The sequence below is a fragment of the Podarcis pityusensis genome, assembly GCF_964106645.2.
Source record: "Podarcis pityusensis genome assembly, chromosome: 6".
Classification (NCBI taxonomy): Eukaryota; Metazoa; Chordata; class Lepidosauria; order Squamata; family Lacertidae; genus Podarcis; species Podarcis pityusensis.
In genome coordinates this window covers 41,066,506-41,087,236 of record NC_138030.1, presented here as the reverse complement: position 1 = coordinate 41,087,236, position 20,731 = coordinate 41,066,506, and the positions used below count along the sequence as shown (strand labels likewise).

The 20,731-nt window shown below is 43.8% G+C and overlaps 1 protein-coding gene across 4 annotated transcripts in view; it reads left to right on the top strand.

Moving 5' to 3' along the window:
- Positions 1-20,731, top strand: part of CNTN2 (contactin 2) — a 71,393-nt gene that overhangs the window by 34,772 nt on the left and 15,890 nt on the right. For all 4 annotated transcript variants that reach the window (XM_081010039.1, XM_081010040.1, XM_081010037.1 and 1 more), the window contains exons 3-16: positions 2,483-2,627; positions 4,615-4,790; positions 6,419-6,514; positions 8,764-8,973; positions 10,003-10,102; positions 11,116-11,291; positions 11,802-11,938; positions 15,006-15,135; positions 16,284-16,434; positions 17,626-17,753; positions 18,590-18,765; positions 19,003-19,123; positions 19,964-20,122; positions 20,238-20,387. In XM_081010039.1, the coding sequence (XP_080866165.1) occupies positions 2,483-2,627; positions 4,615-4,790; positions 6,419-6,514; positions 8,764-8,973; positions 10,003-10,102; positions 11,116-11,291; positions 11,802-11,938; positions 15,006-15,135; positions 16,284-16,434; positions 17,626-17,753; positions 18,590-18,765; positions 19,003-19,123; positions 19,964-20,122; positions 20,238-20,387 (2,055 nt within the window). The remainder of the gene's footprint in view (positions 1-2,482; positions 2,628-4,614; positions 4,791-6,418; positions 6,515-8,763; positions 8,974-10,002; positions 10,103-11,115; positions 11,292-11,801; positions 11,939-15,005; positions 15,136-16,283; positions 16,435-17,625; positions 17,754-18,589; positions 18,766-19,002; positions 19,124-19,963; positions 20,123-20,237; positions 20,388-20,731) is intronic.

Here is a 20,731-nt window from a genome sequence, read left to right as displayed (position 1 = left end):
CTTCCACCTTGTTAAAATTGGGCTCCCCTCCCAGTCTTGTTTTGTCATAGGAGCAGTTCTGCATTCACATGGCATTTACCCTCCTATAATGTCCTCTCCCACCTTTTCCTGTGAGTTTATTTGAAGCATCCCCTTCTAGAATAGATTTCACAAATGACAGAAATAGATCAGTGAGGAGCAGGGCAGCCTGGAGAAAGGAGATTCGTTTTAGATATCATTGCTTCGTTTTTCAACTGCGGGCGTATTTCTCAAGGCGCAGTATGCCAGACCTCGCTGAATCTGTTAGCCACTGTGTCCATATCAGGGAAGCCACACAGCTCAGTAGAGCACCTACTCTGCGTGCCAAAGGTCCCAGGTTCAGTTCCTGGCATCTCCAGGTAGAGAGACACAGCCAGTCAGTGTTGACATTGCTAAGCTAGATAGACCCGGTGATCAAACTCATTTCCTATGCTGGTATCTTATAATATTTCCACTATTTTATTCTGAAGTGGTGACCCCAGCAGCAACTCTAGAAAGACCAATCCATAAGGATAAATTCCTTTCTTCCCAAAGCCTGGAAGGAACACTTAAGCAAAACGGGAAATGTGGCCCAATGTGGATCGGTCACTGCTAGCTACACATAATAAAATAACTGGCTTAGCTTAGCGCTGCATGAGGTGGCTGCGATGTATAATTGGCTAATGTCTAGGCAGCTGCTGAAACTAGGTTAGTGTGCTCCCCCCCCCCTTTTCCTGTGCATAAACTGAAACAGCCCAGACATAAAATAAGAGATCTCCAAGTCAAGGGATTGGTGAGCCTGAACGTTTTTCCTGCTGGTCTTTCCCCTGGTCGGAAGCCACTCTTGCATAAAATATGGTGCTTGTGAGAACGGCAAGTTTGAAACAATGCCATCCTGTCCATAGCAACAAAGGAGGGAGAGGACTAACTGGTGGGATGGCGATTAACTCCATTCTAAACCACTTGGGAGCCTCCCGCCAGCCTACTGGCTTCATAGAGCTCTAATCTCATCACATAATGAAACAGACTAGCTAGGGCTGGGAATTGGTTTCAAGTGGCAGAACAGGCGCTTTCAAGATAATGGCAATGAGTCAGGGATGCAGCACAGAGTTTCTGTTTCCCACCCCGGCTACTACAGCTTTGCTGATGATTGAAAGCTGGGCGGTTCTGAAATAGATTTCGTTTTGAGGAGCCGCGAAGCTTTGTGACGCAGCAATATGCCTGTCATAACCGTTCACATTGAAACAAATATGGATGAACAGCTTCTTTTTGTGATATATTTTGATTACTAAAAACTGGTGGGTGGGGAGAATTAACATGAGCGAAGGCAGATATAATATGAAAAGGCAACTCACATCCTATACCTCAGTCATGGGTAATCCTGGCTTCTTTCTGACTTTGCAGCTGAAAATTCAGATGTGCACAGAAGCAAGTCTAATGTTGTGTCAGCAGCTGGAATTTATGAATGTGCCTTGTGCCAAGTCAGAGCATGGCTCCATCTTGTTCATCGGTCCATTTAGCTCAGGTGTATCTCAGCTTTCTAGCAGATGCACTCCAGAGTTTGGAGTAGGAATATCTTCTGGCCCTACCTGGAGATATTGGGGATTGAACCTGGGACTTCCTGCATGCAAAACAGATGTTCTCTCACTGAGCTATGGTCCATCCTGAGACAAGCTCTTGCATCTTGCCTCAGCAAATAGGTCTGGGTCCCATCTTCAGAAGAAGATCTAGCAACTCTAACTAAGAACCTCAACCGGCCAGCATTTTAGGATTTTTTACATGGTTATTGTAAATAACTTAAAGGTAAAGGTAAAGGGACCCCTGACCATTAGGTCCAGTCGTGGCTGACTCTGGGGTTGCGGCGCTCATCACTATAAATGGTTGATTTCATCTATGTCAGTTCAATATTCAGGAAAATTCAGTATTTAATTTTATTTCAGAATTTTTATGCCACCTTTCAAAACAAAAGCCCTCTTAAGGTAATACCCAACCAGCATCATCAGCATCATGACAACCACATAATGTATAAAAAATCCTGTGAAATGTTGCATTAAAGAGCAGTATATAATACCTCCAGGTCAACTCAGCAATCCAGAGAAAACAAATTGAAGTTTAGCATTATTTGACAGCAACCATTTAAAACTTTCCCCAGTGTCTTTAACAAAAAGCAGATCAAAATAAAAACTTATTGGAGGCCTCTTTGGAAAGAGCTTATGCGCATCCTTTGAGATTGAGTTCTGTCGACATGAGGCCACCACTGCAAAGGGCCTGTGCTTGCTGTGCTCATCCTGAAGGATAGGAAACACAAAGCAGGATGCTGAAATACAGTTTTGCAAGGTTTTGAGCATCACAACACCTCTTTCTGTTTGGTGGAATGCTGAAGCTGGGGAGTTCGCAGCAGCTGTCATTTTGATTAAGTGTTTCCTACTGCTTCTGTTCTGTACTCAGTCTGAGCTTTTCAGATTTCTTTCACCTTCTCGTGCAGTGTTGCGGCCAGCAGAGAGTACTCTAAGAAACTATGGGCCAATCTTCGAAGAACAACCACGTAACATCATCTTTCCAGAAGGATCAACAGAGGAGCAAATACTGTTGGTTTGTCAAGCACGAGCCAGCCCTCCTGCGACCTATAGGTGAGGTTATGTGATCATAGCAGTGTTTTTGTTGGAAAGCCTATGGCTGCGATATACACAAGTGTATGGCAATGGTTTGTTGTTGTTTTGCATTCACACATACCCTGCTGTCTTGCCCATTCATCTCAGGGACCAAAGGCAAGCATTTTATGTCCCATTGAATTAAACGGAAAAGAGCGCATTCTAACTCTCTCTAGTTGACGTCCATGGGATTCTAAACTCCTATATTCAAGAGTAAGTCCTGCAGAGTTCAATGGGGCTGATTCTCTGGAAAGTAAATATAGGATTGCAGACTAAATATGTTGGTTTGAACTCTGTTTCATTATTTCCCTGCTCAGCTTCCTCCCCACATTTCAGTTCAGAAAACCTGAGGGTCTTTTCACTCAGTGGAATAATTGCTTAATTCAACAAACATAAATGGCCTATTGCACGGCTATTCTGGCCTGGGCAGGTTGCTCTAACTCAGGCTTTCTCAAACTCGGCCTTCCAGATGCTTTGAGACTACAGTTCCCATCATCCCTGCCCACTGGTCCTGCTAGGTAGGGATCATGGGAGTTGTAGGCCAAAAACAGCTGGAGGGCCGAGGTTGAGGAAGCCTGCTCTAACTCATCAGTGGGAGACCTCTGGTCCAAAAGCTTAATGTGGCCCACCACATCCCTCAATCTGGCCAACCAAGCCTGTCCCCATAAGCCCTGCCCACCTGCCAATCACTCCATGTCATTTTCTGACTTACCATTACTCGCCTTGCTTTGACCAATGGCTCAGCACATCTACTAAGTTCTCATGATTAAAATCTAATTGTTAGATTGGAGATACGCTCTGTAGCATTAGGCAAAGGAATCTCTGATCTTAGTACTAAGCAACACAGGGCCGAGATTGCAGATAAGTCGTCTTCTGTTAGTGCATCTGTGGTGCAATGGGTCACTGCATCTGGCTGTTAATTGGAAGGTTGATGGTTCGAGGCCACCTGGGGACAGCTGTGGGGAGGATTCCTGCATTGCAGGGGGTTGGACTAGGTGGCCAACTGAGCCCTCAGGCTGAAATAGGTTCCCCACTCTCTCTGTAGTTATTTTCTCTCCCTGGTCTGTCTCTTCTCTCCATGAATCCACTCCAACTCTTCCCTTTCTAAGTCATTTTTCCTTTAGCCTGCTATTTTTCTTCCCCGCCCCAATTGTAGTTGGGGTTTGGAATCATGACTCAGAGTGCAGTGAAGGGGAAAGGAATCTTTAACCCAGGCATAGGCAAACTCGGCCCTCCATATGTTTTGGGACTACAGTTCCCATCATCCCTGACCACTGGTTCTGTTAGCTAGGGATAATGGGAGTTGTAGTCCCAAAACGTCTGGAGGGCCAAGTTTGCCTATGCCTGCTTTAACCCTTCCCCAATACATAATGGTCTCAATGTCCCTTCCAAAGTGTCCCTTCCAAACGTTTGGGGCTGGGGAAAGTGGAGCTCCTTACAGAAGTCTGGGAATAGCATTGTTATTCCACTCTGGAAGCAGAATAGCAATGGTTGGGCGCTGCTGAAGGGTCCCTGTCTGGAAGCATCCATGAACAGGATAGGGCAAACTGAGAGAGCATTTTTCAGAAGACTAGATCTGGGAAGCAGGAAGGCCTGCAGAGCAAAGTTAAATAATTTATAGCAGTATCAAACAAACCCGGTCAGAGATGTTGAGGCCAACCCTGGTGAGTGATGTGCTTCCTGGTGAGATAAAACACAGCCTAAAGGCTCTTAGAATAATCATTGAGATTTGGATTTTCTTTAGCATTCGACAAAGTGCAGCCATTTCTCCCCCTGATTACTGGGCTGGCATTGTAGCTACTGAGACAGCATCCACCATTCAGCCACTGTCCTACAATAGGTCCTATTGAGGGTTTTTGTGTACATCATAAATGCCAGTGTGTGTTGTTATTCAGGACAATGTTAATGTGCAGCTGTGATGACTCTGTTCTTTCCCCACTCCAACCAAATACCATTGTCTTGGCAGGTGGAAGATGAATGGCACAGAGATCAAAATAGAGCCAGATTCCCGTTATAGGTTGAATGGGGGCAACCTGGTGATCAGCAACCCAGTGAAAGCCAAAGACACTGGGTCCTACCAGTGTGTGGCATCCAACTCCGTGGGCACAGTAGTCAGCAGAGAAGCTTCCATTCGCTTTGGCTGTAAGTGGATTTTCTCAAGTGGATTTTCTGAAGACAATTTGGTGCAGAAGAGGGGTAAAACAGAAGGGAGCCAAACACTGTGCCACCCATGGTTCCCCAGCAGCATCACAGCCAGGGGGGCAGTGAAGCTCCAAGAAATTGGATATACTGGCATGTGCCCTCAGAAATCATACAAGTTGAGCAGGCTGAGCAGAGGGATGGGGTGATAGAGGAGGCTGGGGACTTAAGGGAGCTGGTCGGGGTACCCAAATGGTCTGCATGATCCCTTCTATTTGTCCAAAGGGATCTGCGTTTAGATGAGGACAGTGGATGACAAACAAAGGGGGGGGGGACATGAATGAGGACCCCAGTCCTTTTCATCGTTCTGTGGGAATTGAGGCACTTGGATAATGGTTCTGAACCGTTGCCCCTCTAAGGAGAGTGAGGTGGCCCAAGCATATCACAGCTATTTCAGGAGGGCCAAATGCTGGACACCAGCATGGATTAAAACTGGTTAACATTTTACTGAGCAAGAGAAGGATGGCGTTGTGAGAGCTCCAAGCATAACCAGTCTTTGAAGAGTCTTTTATAAAGGGAACTTTTACCAACTGTCTGACTTTTAGAAGACATCTGAAGGCAACACTGTTTAGGGAAGTTTTTAATGTTTGATGTTCCATTGTGTTTTTAATATTCCATTGGGAGCATAAATGAGTGGAGCATAAATATATTATTATTATTATTATTATTATTATTATTATTATTACCACCACAAGGGTTATGTGACCAGGCAAGATGCTAAAGGCATGAGCTATCTTGATGAGTATGTGGATGTGAGAAGTTCCATCACTGCTGAATAGAGTGTGTGTTTAGGAAATGTGGTTGTTCTGGGGCAGCTTGGCTGTGAACTAGCGCCAGCTGCCGGGAGCTTATTTCTGATTCTGGCTTCCTGTTACTTTCCAGACAAAACTGGGTTGTGTTTTTAACCTTGCAGCCCCAGTTCCATGTTACCCCAGGGATTGTCTCCTCCTATTTGTGTAGGTCATCAGATGATATTCTGTATGAATTTTACGTATGCCTCAGACTTCTGACATGAGGGGTAGGATCTTTTTGGTGGTGCCACTCACTCTGTAAAATTGATTACCCAGAGTGGTTTAGCAGACAGATTTACCAAGGGCTTTTTGAAAGATAGCAAAAGCATTTCCTTTCATACAACAGGGGGTTGAGTCCTTCTAATTTGTTTATCTTGGTGGTGATGCTCTGATGTTTTATTGTTTGTCTGTTGAGGTGTTAACATGTTTTAATTTTGGGTTTTTGCTTTTGTGTATGTATTTTTTAAAATTTGTAAGCCATTTTTAGGAGCCGCTGATGACCAAAATGGCTGAATATACGTTTGAAAAAGATAGATAGATGATAGAAATTGCAGTGGGGATAGTATTGATTTAGCTAGTTCGTTCCCAGCACATTTTCTGAGTGCTGTTGCTGATGCCATCTGCCGTTACTCTCTCAATTTAATTTCCCTTTGATATGATGGAAGCATGATGGCCTGTAACTAGCATCATTTCTCTCTGAGCAGAGAAAGATCTAATTTGTAAGATTGTTAGGCTCTCATAGCTCATGTTTCATCACCTCCACTCATTTCTTGTGTTTAGTTTTGCAGGAATTCTCTACAGAAGAGCGAGACCCCGTGAGGGTTACGGAGGGCTGGGGGGTGATGTTTACTTGCAGCCCACCTCCCCATTACCCAGGTGAGACAATGACAGTGCACTAGAAATGAGGTTCTCACCCATATTCAGGGAGCAATCCATCAAATGACAGGGGTAGCTAATGGTATAAACCCATACACAATTGTGTTTAGCAATTTGGACAAAGCCATTCCTTTTGTGAGAACATAATCAGAGCTCTGCTGGATAAAGCCTAAGGCCCATCTAGTTCAATAGCCTGTTCTCAAAGCGGTCAAACAGATGCCCATGGAAAGCCCATAAGCAGGACATGAGTGCAACAGCGCTGTCTCTACTTTCACTTCCAAACATCTGGTATTCAGAGGCATGTTGTCTCAAACGTTGAAGCAGAACATCGCCATTTGGGCTAGTAGCTGTTGATAAACTTATCACCCATGAATTTGTCTAATGCTCTTTTAAAGTGTGGTGGCCATTATTACCTTGTTTGGTAGTTAATTCATATGAACCTAAGAATATCCTTCTGGATCTGGCCAGCTGTTCCACCTAGTCTAGCATTGTGCTCTCACAGTGGCCAACTAGATGGCTGTGTGAAACTAGCAAGCAAGGCACTCTCCCATCCCATGGCTTCCAGCAACTGGTACTCAGAATCATTACTGCCTTTGACCATGGAGGCAGAACATAGCTGTTATGGCTAGGAACCCTTGATAGCCCTACGTTCCATAGTCAACTGTGAAATACTTTCTTTTGACTGTCCTGAATCTTCCAACTTTCTGTTTTATTAGATGGCCCTGAGTTTCTAATATTATGAGAAAGGGAGAAAACTATCCACTTTCTCCACACCTTATGTAATCATGTCCTCCTTTTGCTGTTAAAATCACTGATTTTTTAAAATTTTGTGGCAACAATTATCCTTGCAAAATACTGGAAACATGCTGCCATTGTTTTCTACACGAGAATGCTTAAGCCAGACTTCAGCATAGCAGAAACTGATAAACTACCAAGGCTCTATCCCAAAGGAGAAATGTATTGCATCTAAATGTCTCTCTGTTTGATTAATGGTTAACATTTATAATATACTGGAATCTATATTATAATTACATTGTCTTTGAGAAGTCTTTTTTGTAATTTTATATCAGATTGAAATAAATTAAACAAAAGGGGGAGGGGAAGAAAAGAAAGAAAGCTCCAACTTTTCCATTTTGTTCATATAGGTCTGAGCAGTTTTCCCTTTGCCCTGCCTCTGTCTCTTGGAAAACCTCTTTCATGCTAAATTGGAACAAATGGCAGTCCATGGAAAACCCAATAACCTGCTAAACTGCAGGTTATCACCAAGGGAAAGCAGCAGGCAAAGAGAGGCGTAGATAAGCCTTAAGTTGTGCCTGGTCTTTATGGATGAAGCAATAACCTGCTTATCAAGTGTAAACAGCAGTTGCCATGGGGTGGTATTAAATGCTAGTCCTACTCAGAGTAGACTCATGGAAAGTAATTTATCTGTTTAACTTAGGTTCGTTCATTCATTTCAATGGGTCTACTCACAGTAGGTCTTGGTTTATTACATCCCATGCTTTCTTGTATGTAGAGGTAGCTGAAATGTTCCCTAAGAAGCATGAATTGCTCTGTTCATCTCAGACTAAATTATGCGGCTGTGAATTCTGGAATTCTCCCAGTAAACAATGAAAATCAGTGCTGTCGATTTCATGCCAGAAGCTGATATTGTAGAAATTGAATCATTAATGCTCTTTGTATAGACGAATCTGTAGTTGAATATTTCAGGGATGTGATTTCAGTTCATCTCTACCTCCCACCCTACACGTTTTGATTATCAGGGGACGGCATGATTATTACTGGGTGGGTGGGGGGTTGCAGTGCGTGTAAGGAAGGGAAAGAGCATGTGAATGGGAAGAGATCTCTTGTGGGAATGGGGGTGGAAGAAAGGGAATTCTGGTATGGAAAACTTTAAGAAACCTCTGGCTGAGACCCACAGGACTGTTGAACTTTAACCCACAATCTGTGGTATGAGAAGTCGGAAGTAGTAAAGGAAGAAACCAATAGCAGGTCCAAAGTTCTTGTCAAGAAATTGGAGGGCATCAGGCTCAGTTCTCTCAAAATGAACATTGTGGGAGCATTGTACATCCCGTCTAGAATAACAACAAATACGCTCACTTTTGTTTCTTTGTTCAGAGTGAATGAATAGCTACTGGACTTAGTTTGTGTCTCAGTCTGGGAAATAGCGTACCGAGGTCAGCCTTCGAGCGTCACTCTGATACAGAGGAGCCAGTGTTTCATCCTCTCCCTCTCTCTCCCTTTGCACACAGGACTTGCATACCGCTGGTTTGTGAATGAATTCCCCAACTTCATCCCAGCAGACGGAAGGCGTTTCATCTCCCAAAAAACGGGAAACCTGTACATTGCTAAGACAGAGGCCTCTGACCTCGGCAACTACTCCTGCTTTGTCACTGGCCAGATTGATTCCATTCAGAAGAGTGTCTTTAGCAAAGTTTCTCAGCTCAATCTTCTCAGAGAAGGTCAGTGCACTGGCGACCCACAATGTTGGAAGCCCAGTTGATCCCTCTGAGAGATGCCCTAGGAGGGCCAACTCCAGAGGGAGGCATTTCTGAAGTAGGCCTGCAGAGCCTGTGACCCACCAAGCCAAACATACCTACCAGCCATGTATGGTGTCCTATGAGCAGTTCCTTGCCTACTTGGGACTGCAAGATGCCATGGTCCCTGATTACAGAGGATCTCATGTTGTACTATTCATGGGGAGTAGGGAGCCTTCCATGCAGCTGGGTGATATTCAGTGCTTATTTCCTGGCCGTCTGTGTTGAAATCTGAATGCTCCTCCTTGGAGCCAGCCAGTGGCTTTGGTGGTCTGAATTTTTTTGTGGCTGGAGATGTAGGTTGTTCTTACCATCTCCATATAGCAGATTAGGTTAGGACAGGTTAAGAGAGAGTAGCTGGCCTAAGGCCATCTCAGGGGGATCTGCTGTAGCTCAATGATGTGGTACATGCTTTGCATGTAGCAGGTTCCAGTTTGATCCCTGGTCTCTCCAGGTTGGGCTGGGAAAGACTCCTGTCTAAAACCCTGGAGAGCCAGTGGCTGTCAGTCTATCCCAGCCTTTCCCACCCTGGTGTCCTCCAGATGTTGTGGGGCTCCTACTCTCATCTGCCTCAGTCATCCAGCCAATGGTCAAGTGTGATGGGAGCTGCTGACAAAAACATCTGGAGGGCACCAGGCTGAGGGATGCTGGTGTAGATAACACTGAGCTAGATGGAACAGAGGTGGATCAGGAGTTCCTTACTCATTGCTCTCCTCTTCCATCACAAGCTACGTCAGAGCAGTGTGGGTGATGGCTGTGTGGTAGCCACGGCTGTGCCACACCAGTAATGTAAAAACTGGCTCTGCAAGTACACAAAGAAGTAAATGCTGAACTTAACTTTTTGGGTTTTGAACATGCACTTTTTTGAAGATGAATCATTTTGGAGGCCTGTGCTTTGCAACATCCTGCATGGGTAGCTTTAAAGCTTTCAACCTCTTGTCCCCCTTCCCACAGATTCCAGGCCGTTTGCTCCCAGCATTAAAGCCAAGTTTCCTTCTGACACTTATGCTCTGGCCGGGCAGCTGGTGGCTTTGGAGTGTTTTGCCTTTGGGAAGTGAGTACTTGTGTCAATTGCATTTAGCCTCTTGCTGGTGACAGCAGAAAAGTTGCAGGCCAACATAGTTATGAATTGAATCTTGTAGACTCTGTTCTGAGGAACAAGAATGCAGAAGAGGAAGGAAGAAGAGAGCTGCTGTTTTAAATATCAGAGAAACTCTGTCCTGAAGAAAGTTTGAGGATCATAGCCTGCATTATCTGGAACATAACCAAGCATACATTTGATGAAGCCCTATTCCCCATCTATTTTACTCCTTTGCCCTGTTTGTGAGTGAGGTTTTTAATAATCTGAAATATTTAATAATCCTTTAGATGACTTTTGGGTGTTGGACAGTAAATGCTGACTAGTTTGAGCTAGGACCCACCCAGGAATGGCTGGTGTGGTGATGTGGAGTCAGCCTCCCAGCACTGGTGATGCTGCCACTTACCTGGATGGTGCAGGGCAGCAGCGAAGTCAGGGCTGCCTGGGTGCACAGATGGAGTCAACCAGGTGCTGCCAGTGCACCTGGGTGGCCCTGCCCCATCCAGGTAAGCAGTATTGATTCTGGTGTTAAGAGGAAGGCGCCATAGCACTGCCCACCCCACCAAAATAGCACATAGGCTGCTCCTGAACTCGCCAGAATCTGTTTTTATTGTTATGCATTTGCCTTCAAATGGATGGTGTAATAAATAAGAGTGCCTCTGAGCATGTGCAAAGACCACACCAAACTGAGAATCGCAGGTGGGTAGGTGGTAGTGATTTTTTCCCCCATCAAGAGGATATGATTTGTAAGAAGACTTGAATGCCAGCAGAACTCTTGTTTCTGTATATTAAGGTGTGGGTTGTGAGAGACAATGATAGTTTACTAACAGGTCAAAGAGAAAATCCTGGCTAGTTTAAAAAATGGAAGACATAAGGCTCACAACGAGGAAAGGGAAATAATTGAATTGCACTGGATTCCAGTGTTTGTTGCTGTTGCATTGATGCTGAAGCTTGAAGTGCCCTTTTACAGAGGTTTATTTATAATCTAGCCCTGTCCCTCGAATAAAATGGCGGAAGTTGGATGGTAGCCAGTCCTCTGAGTGGATCACAACGGAGCCCCTTCTACAGTTTAAGGAGATTGGCTTTGAAGATGAAGGCACTTATGAGTGTGAAGCTGAAAATGCCCAAGGAAAAGATACCTATCGGGGCCGCATCATCATCCAAGGTAAAGCACTCCTGGAGGTTCCTTCACAAGTATCTTATCGTTTTATTATATTTCTATCCCGCCCATCCTTAGAATGCTTGGGGCAGCATAGTTGGAGCTCCCAGCAATCCCCTGACAGGCAGCCATCAGCTCTACATCTTTCCTAGTACATTGATCCAAATGAAAAGAGAGCTGGAGGTCCCTCTTGAACCTTTCTCTGTGCTTTTCATATTTTCCAAATAGTGCACAGGGTGGGTGGAAACCTAAAGCATAACAATGAAATAAGGGATCCATCCCTAAGGATGGAATAATCTGCAGAATCTAGGGCTGAGATGGGTTGTTCAAATCTGTGAACCTCCAAGTTACATGTTTTCCCCATTTTTTAAAAAAATCAATGTTTTAGAAATGAAATGTGGTATGTTAGGGGTTGCACATTGTAATAAATTCCCACCACAACTTGAGCATCATGAATCTTGCACTGCTTCCTGTCTGAAGTGCATACGTCCCATTCTCTTCTTGTTCTTTTTATAGCTCAGCCAGAATGGCTGAAGGTCATCTCAGACAAAGAGGCTGACATCGGAGCAGACCTTCGCTGGAGTTGTGCTGCAGCTGGCAAGCCAAGGCCTACCGTCAAATGGCTACGGAACGGGCAGCCCTTAACCTCTCAGGTAGCCCATCTGTCACTGGCATTATGGTTCCCTTTTGTAGGTGGGGTGCAAAATAGAAATGCCACATAAAAGCGCAATAATAAATATGAAACCTGTTTAAACGATGGGAACAAAGGAAACCACAGTTGAAAGTACAAAGCAGGCTATCTGCCACTAACTAACTAATAGAAAACTTAGAAGCTGCCATGCTAAGGTCAAGAGAAAGGATTGAGCATTCTTAGGGCCATGATTCAGAGGTAGAGCATCTGCCCTGCATTCAGAAAGTCCCATGTTCAATCCCCAGTATCTCCAGGTCAGTCTGGGAAAGTCTCCTGTCCTAGAGAGCAACTACTAGTCAATGTAGACAGTGCTGAGCTAGGTAGACCAGTGGACCGTCCCTACAGTCTTGTGTTTGGCCACCTGTTGTCAATTCTGTAAATTCAAGCCAGTAAGCTACCTGGAAACAACCTCAAATGTTCATTTCTCCTGGTTATGTTCTTAGGCCCAAACTAGATGTGACATTATGAATGCCGCTAACAGTTGTATGATTTAAAAAAGCAATAATTAAGAAGTAGTAAGTAGCTGTGGGGAAGACTGATCTGGATCAGAACTGTGTAGGAGGAGAGGAGGATTTTGTTTTGGTTCTTGCACCAAAGGGATGTTTCTCTTAGCTGCACATAGGAGCTATGCAGGGTAGTCTGGATTTGGACCGCAGCCAAGGCAAAGGGTTAAATGCTCCTTTGGGATCCCAGTCCAAATCCCGTCCCCCAGCATTTGCTATATGTTTTCCTTTAAAATAATCACACAATTGTTAATTGGATGAATAATGTCACAATTTGGTTTTGCTCACATTCCGTACTATCTTCCCATTAATCACAGTCGGTATTAACTTAGCAAGAATTAGTGGTACTCAATATGTGAATGAGCTATAACTGGGTAATAAGCAAACATGTTAATTTGGATTGTTAAGGGATATTTTAACTGAAGGGCTTTTGATGCAAAGGCAGAAAGCTTAAAGAATAAGGATTAAGCCAAAGTTGTACTAAAGCCGAGAGACTTACATGAAAGGGTAGTGGACTTTGGAGTTCACATATTAGCTAACATTGTGTGACTTTTCCAAGAGCAGATCAGAAAACAAAGGAAGGGCTTTAAATACAGAAATCCTTGTTACCCTTCAGAGAAATACCGTACATGATAAAAATACAGAGCAAGCTATGTACCATTAGCCTATTTAGTGGCAGTGAAAGCAGCAAAGAAGGCATACTTTGCTGCCTCCATGGGAACCTCATTTGACATCCAGCAGAGCTTTTCCAGGTAGTATGGGGCCTTTTATGGTTTGGTTCAAAGGAGGCGGTAGAACTGACAGTAGCTCACTGTGATTTTTTTTGCAAAGCATTTTGAGAATAAAATTGCTTGATCTTGCCAAGACTTTGACTCTACTGTTACAGCAGATTAATCTCTAAAGGTGTCCAGAGCACTGTCTAACCCTGTTATGTTGGATAAGTTTCAGTTAGTAAGGCTGGATGTGGACAAGTACTTGGATTGGTCTGGGTGACCACTTACACTCTGGATCCTTGCCCCTCTTGGCAGGTAAAAACTAGCAAGGAGGAGGATAGCTGGCTGGGCCAGGGAGATGATTAATGCCCCCATGTGAGAGGGGATAGTAAAAAGGCAAGGGTAAAAAGCTGTGGTAAAACCTCTCTTCAAGAAATCGTCTGTGGATTCGGAAAACCTAAGTAATTGCCTTTCAGTTTCCAATCTGATTTGGTAGCCTTGTATGATGGCCTCTGTTGTGTCATAAATCTTTCCTTTTGCTACACCCGTGTGCCACACTCTTGATCTGCAACAAAGAGGATTGCTACCTGGCTGCTTTTAAGTTGGAATTGATAGAGCTGCACCTTAATGTACAAATAGCAAAACAAAAAAACAAACCCGGGGTGACCTTTGTAAGAACAGAAGTACACATGCTCCTGAATGTCTCTTTCCGCTCCTTTTCCACAGCATAATCGTATATTTGTCTCAGAAGTAGGTTCCATTGAATTTAGTGGGGACCTCTTCCCAGATACTTGACTTTAGGATTGCAGCCTCAGATTGTTGTACACATGAGAGAGACCCCAGTTGCTTCGAAATGCATTAAGAACTTGAGCCTTAACTTTTGCCTCAAAAACAGTTTTGGTTTTTTTGTTTCCCCCATAGTCGTTTTGTTCTTATTTGCCACTTCTAAATTGTCTGACTGGAACCCCTCAGCTACTGGATATTTTTACTCTGCATTGCAATGCTAAGATCTTTAAATTATAAACTGATGTCTTTCTGGGGAGAAATTGGTTGGAGAGATTTCTGGGCACGAAAGCATGGGCCACATATAAATATTGGGGTCAAGCATTCAATGGAGTGAATCTGCCGAGAACATGGCGTATTCATTTGCATTGTTCTGTTTTTCAAGACAATATGTCCAGCTCTGGGTGAGCAAAATATCAAACAATAGCTTTTTAAACTGGACAGATATCCTTAGAGATGACGTTTGCTGTGCTTCAGTTGTTGCACTGTTTCTGTATACCAAAGTTGGTCTGTATCTATAGACAACTTTCCAAGGGCTGTCTACCAATGGAAGGCAGGGCCAGAGGCAAAAGTTGACAGAGAGGTTAATGTCTCTTACCTGTGTTTGGTAGGCTGAATTCCAGCAAAGAAAAAGGCAGAGTTTTCTATACATAAACTCATTACAACAAATACACATCTCTCCATTCAAACAAGAGGCACGATCACCTTTCAATGAAACTTTCCATTCAGGACAACCTGATGAGGAACAGTGAGGAGGCCTAAAGAGACTCCCTGGGGCAGAAAGAAAGCCCAAAGGACCACATTTGGAGGGCCCATAGGCCAGAGGCTAGCCATGCCCTCTAGGCATATGCACAGAGTCATGTGAGTGGCAGCAGGCACAGAATAGGGCAAATGTGTTGAACAGCACAACCGTGTCACCACTGAGAGGGGTAATGTGATGTTCTCTACTGAAACTCACTTCTGTGTATATAGCACTTGCATTTCATGTTCTGTGTTCTGATCTAACCACCTAATTTACTTGTTTGCACAGAATCGCATTGAAGTGAATAGTGGGGATTTGAGGATTTTAAAGTTAACAATGGAGGACTCTGGGATGTACCAGTGTGTAGGAGAGAACAAGCATGGCAGCATTTATGCAAGTGCTGAATTGGCTGTGCAAGGTACGTTCTGGATTTCTGTGGATTGTCTGGGCAATACCGACATGCTTTAGAAAGGGGGTTATTTCTCCAGAAGTGAGCCCTGTGTGTTGAATGGGACTTGTTCACTAGTATTAATGCTTGGATTTTAATCTTAAATACTGGCAAATTCCCTGTTTAAAAAGCAGTAAGATAATGGACTGGCCTAATACTTTGCCATATTGCTTCATGGTGAATTTCATTTTTAACATTTTATTTTCTTTAGTCCTGGAGGGCTGCTGTTAACAGATTGTATTCTAGCAGTTTTAGTGGCAAGAAAAATCTAAGAAACCTCAAATGGTTTTAATTTGAAATGTCAACATCTGCTTAGGTTATGAGGCAATACAGTATTTACGGCCAATCTCAGTTGGTTTTTCTCAAAGATCAAGGCACTGTCGCAGCCAAGACTGAAATATGCCTACATGCATAGTGAAACTAGCAGACTTTTTCATCCATATTGGTATATGAATTCAGTCTGATGTAAGATGAATAGAGGTGAATTAAACTTCTCTAATTAGCCACAACATGTTCCCCTATATTGTTTTTTAGTACTATAGATTTTATTAACTGTGTGTATTTCTGGCTCATTTGCTTTGACAGGACTGAACAGAAACAGGCAGCTGCCCTTTTAGACATTGAGCACACATTTCAATCAGTTTCAAATTCAATGACTTCTGGGGTTTTGAGTTTTGAAGTTCTGACTTTGAAATTACACTTGGAATCAGTAATCTTTCTGTTCAAAATTTAAGATGTAGCTATTTTGAAGGATTAATCAAGCTTAGGTTTTGACATTTTATTCTTCACAGTGTTCAATTTCAGACTTTTTGGGCTTCAGAGATCTGAACTTGCAGCATGCTGATTTTCACAGTGTAAAACATTTGCATTTTGTTCAATGAATTGGAGGTTTGTGTAGTTAAATTTGTCTCACTTGGACTAAACACTGAGGCACCTCACTGTTACAACATTACTTTAGGTGTCCAAGTAACAGACAGGCAACTTTATTTAACAGAAGCCATGATATATGTTATCGCGTTACTTTTGCACTATTATAGAATCTACAGGAAGCTTGCCTTTACCATTCCCAGGGCTCAGCATTCGTAAAACCTACTTAATCATTTTATTTTCCCTTTTAGCCTTTGCTCCAGATTTTCGGCTAAACCCCGTGAGGCGACTAATACCAGCAGCTCGAGGCGGAGAAATTATTATCCACTGCCAGCCAAGAGCTGCACCAAAGGCCATTATACTCTGGACCAAAGGGACTGAGCTTCTGAGCAACAGCTCCAGGTATGAGGACCCTTAAGCTAGTTCCTAGCTAAAACTAAGTAGCTTTGAGCATGCAGTCCCTTCTCAGTGCAATTATCCTGCTGGCTTCTGGTTAGCTTAAATTTATTGTGTGGAACTGATCCCATGTGTGTTTACTTGGAAGGCTGTCCCGGTGTGTTCAGTGGGGTGAGTCTCCTTAGGATTGATCCTTCAGAAGCAGCATCTTCTTGCCTGGTGGCTCTGCTCTAAGCCCCTTGAATTGTTTTTTTTGGGGGGCAGTGATATCTGTTGTCCAAATGGTAGCTTGACAGAAAAGCATGATTTGTGCAGGAACATGAGAGGTTTTTATTCAGCACTTCAGTTGTGCTAGGCTGCTTGGATTTTGGAGCACCACCTACATTTACTATGAAAATCTAGCAAGCAAGAAGCAGTGTTGAAACTGCGAAGGAGTGTCCTCCCTGCCACACAAGATGATTTCCCAGATGGTTAGAAGAGTGGTAGACAGTTGCCAATCCTTAAACAGCTTGTACAGAGAACAGTATCCTGAAAGGATTTGCACAGTGAAAATGTAAGCTTGAATCACATCACCTTCAAGCAGCTTGAGGCAGAAAAATGGCAATATCCTTTAAATAAGTGTATTTCATACGTGGGAGTATTCAGCTTTGCATATATATCTTGTCCAATTATTTAAGAGTAAGGACATGTATTTCTTTTTGGTGAAAGTTAATCATAGCTACTGTTTGATATCCTAGCCTGCTGATTTAAAACTTCCAAAAGTAACTAGAGTTGCTTGTTTGCTTGTAAAATAACATAGTTATTCAGTTGTTTGCTGCACCTTTAACTGCAGCCTGCATGTGAGACCTACCTCCACCTTTGAATCATCTTTCTGCTGTCAGGTGACCAGATGTAAGATAACTCCTAACAGGGGGCAGGACTTAGGATCCCCTTTTCTCCCAGTAACCCTTTCTCCTTTATCTCTTAAAACAAAACTAAACAGAGCTGCCACGCTATCGCTGCAGCCCAGTGGCACACCTCAGTCTTTCTTTGGAAGGCCAATGTTATACAACGTATTATTTCCAATACCTTTCAGCTGATGCATTTGACAGAATTCATCACTGCCTTCATGCTACATGTCCCATGACAGTCAAGTGGGTCTGTAGTTGGCTGAAGTATTCTCTCACTTTCTCCTGATGGGCTCTTCTTCCACTGCAGCATCACCATCACTCCAGATGGCACCTTGATCATTCGGAATATTAGCAAGTTAGATGAGGGCAAATACACCTGCTTCGCAGAGAATTTCATGGGCAAAGCAAACAGCACAGGAGTTCTCTCAGTTCGAGGTAAGGGCATCTTATTGCCACTGGGACCAAATGTAATAATGCAGGTATTCTCAAGCTTCCTACCCCCAGGGCCTACTCAAGAAGGCTGAAAATTACTGAGGGCCCACAGCCACAAAATTCTCTTATTTCTCCCATAACAGGTCTCCTCAGTTATCCCCTTCCTTTCTATTTGCAGTTTGTTGTTGTTGTTAAGTTTTATCATATTATCTTATTTTCTCATTTCCTTCAGCACCTCCTCTGGCACTTTCCCCTTAGAAGAGGGAGACCCTCCCTCTCTCCCACTAGCCTCAGACTTCTCTTTCTCCCATCATGCAAGGAATCATTGAGGCTGAGCTTAGACCAGCCAAAAGGCTGTGGCATAGCTAGGGGTGGGGTAGGCAAGTGAGGAAACACTGGGCAAGCTGTGGCACTGAGGCCATGTGGCGAGTCCCTGCGTGCTGTTTGAGAAACACTGCAGTAATGGAAAGGTCAACAATACATTTTGCCATCATTTCTGCCCTGCAAGTACTGCAGCAAGAGAAGAGTGTATTGCTAGTTCACTGAAGTAATTAAAGTGGGCTTTCCTTCCTTTCCAACCACATTAAGCACACAGTAAAAGATACAACTGGTTCAAGACGACAGTGTTGCAGCCCTTCTCACTGATTCTTTGGGGATGGCAGAACCATAACTGAGGTGCTCTGGGCTTTCCTAGTTTCTAGTTATTTTTTTCACCAGCAAATCTGTATTCAGAGACAGATGTCATTCACCTTTTTCTGTGCCCGTGTTATGTTAATGAAAACTGATATGCACAAACAACTATTGACAACTAACAATCATCTCACCTGCTTTTTCTGCAGATGCCACTAAAATCACCCTCGCACCATCCAGTGCTGACATTAATGTAGGTGAAAATATTACCCTTCAATGCCGTGCCTCTCATGACCCAACAATGGACCTCACCTTTACTTGGTTCCTGGATGACTTTCTCATCGACTTTGTCAAGTCCGAAGGCCACTACAAGCGAGCTAGTACAGTGAGTACTGCAAATCCCATGATGCCCTGTAATTTCCAGAAAGGTGGTCACAATTCAAGGAGAACCAATTACCCTTCTACCTTTTCATTGGGATGTCCTCTGATAGATCTCATCATTTGCCCACTGCTAAGATGCTGCCTTTCTCCTCTTCTGTTGCCTTTCTCCTCTTTTTAAACTTGCATGCCGCAATTTCTCAGCTTGGTTCTGACATTATTCCTATTGATTCTTCTATCATAGAAAGAGAACATTGGAGACCTTTTGATCTTGAATACTCAGCTGAAACATGCTGGTCGATATACTTGCACAGCTCAGACAGTGGTGGACAGTGCTTCTGAGTCAGCATTGCTGGTTGTAAGAGGTAATTTTTCCTGTCCCATGACCCCACAATTTTTGCAGTGACAAGTCCAAACAAGTTGCCCTCTGCCTGCACTTGCTCCTGCTCCCACTCCCAGAAAGACAGACAACTTATATTCTCCACAAAACAGTATAAGAGCTGAATATTTATCTTGCCACACAACTCACCCACTAGTGAAGCTACAGAGTAAAGTTGGCTCTGTCTAGTAAACCTGATGCCCTCCACGTGTTTTAGGCTATAGTACACATTCACATATAGAATTGCATTCTAAAGCAAAAGAGAGAGATGGAACCTTTTTCTAACAAGGTGGAAAGATTTACTTAATGCAAATCCAGAATTGTGGTGTGTTACTACAAATCCTTCAATGGGGGCTGTGTGATGACAGCCTTACATTTCTCTTTATATAGGAAGATACTGAGGATCAGGGAAAGCCTTGGTAAAGAGGTGTGACTTCAATTGGTGACAAAAACACCACACGATTGGTGCTCACCTAATCTCCATGGGAAGCCCATTCCATATGGCAGGTGCCACAATGGAGAAGCCCATTCCATATGGCAGGTGCCCTCCTCTGCACTGCCCCCCAATAGGTCCTGGTACAGTCAGGATGGCTCCATCTGCAGACTTCAATCTGTACAGAAGAAGATGTAGCTCTGAGTTGTTCAGGGCTTTATGTAGGAAAATGGACATCTTAAATCTGGCTCAGTAACTAAACAGCAGCAAGTGCAGCTCCTTTAGCACAGGCATTATGTGCACACGTATCATGAAGGAAAAGTCCTCTCTCTTAATGTTCTTCTACGTGGTTCTGGGATGTCATTGTGTCTGTTGTTCTTCCCTTTTTGGTAGGTCCTCCAGGGCCACCTGGCGGGTTGGTGGTGAGGGACATCAAGGACACCACTGTGCAGCTGAGCTGGAGCCGAGGCTTTGATAACCACAGCCCCATTGCCAAATATGTCATCCAGGCCCGCACTCCACTCTTCTCCAAGTGGAAGCAAGTGCGCACCAGTAAGTGTCTTGAGGGCAGTGGCCCACATGGAACAGGCTTCAGTAGGAGGCTTCGCTGTTATTCCTTTAGCACTGCTTGCTCTATTTGTTCTATTTTCGTGCTTTTGGGTTATAGATCCTGCAAATATTGAAGGTAATGCAGAGACGGCCCAAGTGGCCAACCTCATACCATGGATGGATTATGAATTTCGGGTCCTGGCCAGCAACATCCTTGGAGTGGGAGAACCCAGTGTGCCTTCTACCAAGATCCGCACCAAAGAAGCTGGTGAGTACACCACCCAGTGGTGATGCAGGGTAGGGTCTTCTGTCTGGTGGGCCCTGTGGTTATGAAACTCCCTCCCTGTAGAGCTGTAGCTGTTCCCCCGCCTGATCAGCATTTTGGTGTCATCTGAAAATGCCTTCTTACAAAATTGCTTCACTCACCTGCTGTATTTATCTATCTTAGTGATAGTTTATTCTGAAACAGATTTTAACTCTTTAATTATTGTGCCTGTACTTTTGTTGTATGCTGTCCTGAGCTCCTTTGGGAAGAAAGGTGGGGTAAAAATGTAATAAGGTATTTTCCAAAGCCAGAAGAAGAAGAAGAAGAAGAAGAAGAAGAAGAAGAAG